The sequence below is a fragment of the Labrus mixtus genome, chromosome 9, assembly GCF_963584025.1.
Source record: "Labrus mixtus chromosome 9, fLabMix1.1, whole genome shotgun sequence".
In the NCBI taxonomy this organism is placed as follows: domain Eukaryota; kingdom Metazoa; phylum Chordata; class Actinopteri; order Labriformes; family Labridae; genus Labrus; species Labrus mixtus.
This window is the reverse complement of record NC_083620.1, coordinates 30,812,444-30,814,943: the sequence shown is the minus strand read 5'-3', so window position 1 is coordinate 30,814,943 and position 2,500 is coordinate 30,812,444. Positions and strand designations below refer to the sequence as shown.

The 2,500-nt window shown below is 47.2% G+C and overlaps 1 protein-coding gene across 1 annotated transcript in view; it reads left to right on the top strand.

Annotated features, from left to right (window-relative positions):
- The window catches only part of rnpepl1 (arginyl aminopeptidase like 1), a 12,412-nt gene extending 10,542 nt beyond the window's left edge, over positions 1–1,870 (top strand). The window contains exon 11 of the mRNA XM_061047387.1: positions 276–1,870. Within this exon, the coding sequence (XP_060903370.1) occupies positions 276–572 (297 nt within the window). The 3' untranslated portion in view covers positions 573–1,870. The remainder of the gene's footprint in view (positions 1–275) is intronic.
- The last annotated feature ends 630 nt before the right edge of the window (positions 1,871–2,500 follow it).

Below are 2,500 nucleotides of genomic sequence, written 5' to 3'. Positions count from 1 at the left end.
TGACATCACACCTGTCATCACACCTGTCATCACACCTGACATCACACCTGACATCATTACACCTGTCATCACACCTGTCATCACACCTGACATCATCACACCTGTCATCACACCTGTCATCACACCTGACATCACACCTGACATCACACCTGTCATCACACCTGACATCACACTTGTCATCACACCTGTCATCACACCTGACATCATCACACCTGTCATCACACCTGTCATCACACCTGTCATTCAGGTGTCACATTGACTCTCTCTCTCCACAGACATCCAGGATGTACACGGTGCCGTTGTACGACGACCTGGTTGCCGGGGTGATGAAGTGTGTTGCCGTGGAGATTTTCAACCAGACCCAGCGCCGTATGCACCCAAACCTCAGAAGGACACTGCAGCAGATTGTGTTTCAGAACGCCACCGCCCCGCCCAATCAGAACGTTACTGCTCTGTCGGTCGTACCCCCCTCCCCCTCTCTCTCCCCACAGCCCGCTGCTACGGCAACCGCCGCCACTACTGCCGGGGCGAGTGCAGCCATCGCTCTGCGGGACGTCAACGTCTCTGCATGATGTCCACCTGTCCCCTAAGGGGGCACACGCTGTGATTGGTCGGTTGTTACAGGTAAAGAGCTGAACATGGCAGGAGGCGGTGGTCGTAAAATGTCATCTGATTTAGAACTGAAGATTATTCAAGATGGAACACTGTGAAGAAAATTCACTCCATCATTACTAAAGTCAAAGTGACACGTCATGAGACACGTCATGTGACTCGTCATGAGACACGTCATGAGACTCGTCATGAGACACGTCATGAGACACGTCATGTGACTCGTCATGAGACACGTCATGAGACACGTCATGTGACTCGTCATGAGACACGTAATGAGACACGTCATGAGACTCGTCATGTGACTCGTCATGTGACACGTCATGAGACACGTCATGAGACTCGTCATGAGACTCGTCATGAGACACGTCATGTGACTCGTCATGAGACACGTCATGTGACTCGTCATGAGACACGTCATGAGACACGTCATGTGACTCGTCATGTGACACGTCATGTGACTCGTCATGAGACACGTCATGTGACTCGTCATGTGACACGTCATGAGACACGTCATGAGACTCGTCATGAGACTCGTCATGTGACTCAACCGTGAGTGTTTTCTCTTCTCCCGTCAGCTGATCAGTCTGCTGAGACGGCTCCTCTGATTGGTCGTCAGAGGTGCTCACTCCAACGTGTCATCAGTGGATTTTTAACTGTCGTCGTCTCACCTGTGTTATTTTGTCTGCCCGGAGAAGATGGACACAATAAGTGGATCTTCAGTATTTCAGATTGTTCCCTACATGGACTCAGACGTCTGTCCTCAGGTACTCTGCAGAGTCACAGACTGAGTACAGTGTGATGTCACACACCTGAGCCTTTTGAGCGTCCATCTTTTTAACAAGTGAAACATGTAGCTGACCTCTACCTCCTGGTCCTGACTGAGAGGGACTCGCCTGCAGACGAGGACTCGGGGCTCAGAGCTCTCGCTGCTGACTCGGCAGGAAACACACAAACCAGCTGACTTCACCTGAGTGGCCTTAACGCTGCGTTCACTGCAGCTGGGAACTGAGAGGTTTGAAGCAGTTGTGTTTTCTTTTCAATCAGCAGCAATAATCAGACAGCTCACCTGTTCACCTGTGTCCTCAGGTGTTTACTGTCAGACCAACAGGGTGATCACTTTATGTGACAGAGAGACTATGAAGACTTTGATTTCATGTTTTTGACTCAACAGATGAAAGATGTGGTGATATGAAGAGTTCCCAACTGTCAGTGAACGCATCTTCATGAATGTTTGACTCCAAATAAAACTTGAACCTTTTGATTGTGTTTCTGTTTAGTTGTTTTCTCTCCTCCTCTTTGTTTACGAGCTCCTTGAAAAACTGTCCTTTCAAAATGTTGTTTTTAAAGACTACATTTTTAAAAGTCACTGCGGCTGCACAGCTCGGGTCAGAGCGCCCCCTGCTGACACATCAGGATCATCACTGTGATATACTTGATCAATATAAAACTCTTTCTGGTTGTTCTGTCTGCTCAGGGACGACAGGTGGAAATGAGATACTCAGATAAATCTGGTACAAAGCATCTCTTCTCCTGACGTCATTCTGTCCCTGATTCAAATACAAGAATAAACTAAAATAGTTCTATAGTAAAATTGTTTTAACCTCTTCTTGGGGGGGTAATACCACTGGGTTAAAAAAATAAATCAATACATTTCTTTACTGAATTGAATTCATTATCTTTGAAAAACGAGATCAACAAGTCGAGATGTGGAGAAAAACAACAGAAGGTCGGTGAGACGGGAAGGAGGAGCGGATGTCCTCTGGGCTTCCGTACTGCTGATGACGTCATTTATTAAAACATGAATAATAAAAAGAGATGACAGAGGATGAAACACACTCCTTTTCCGCTGCTTTGTTCTCTACAGACTGCTGTCGGCTTTTATTCTGAA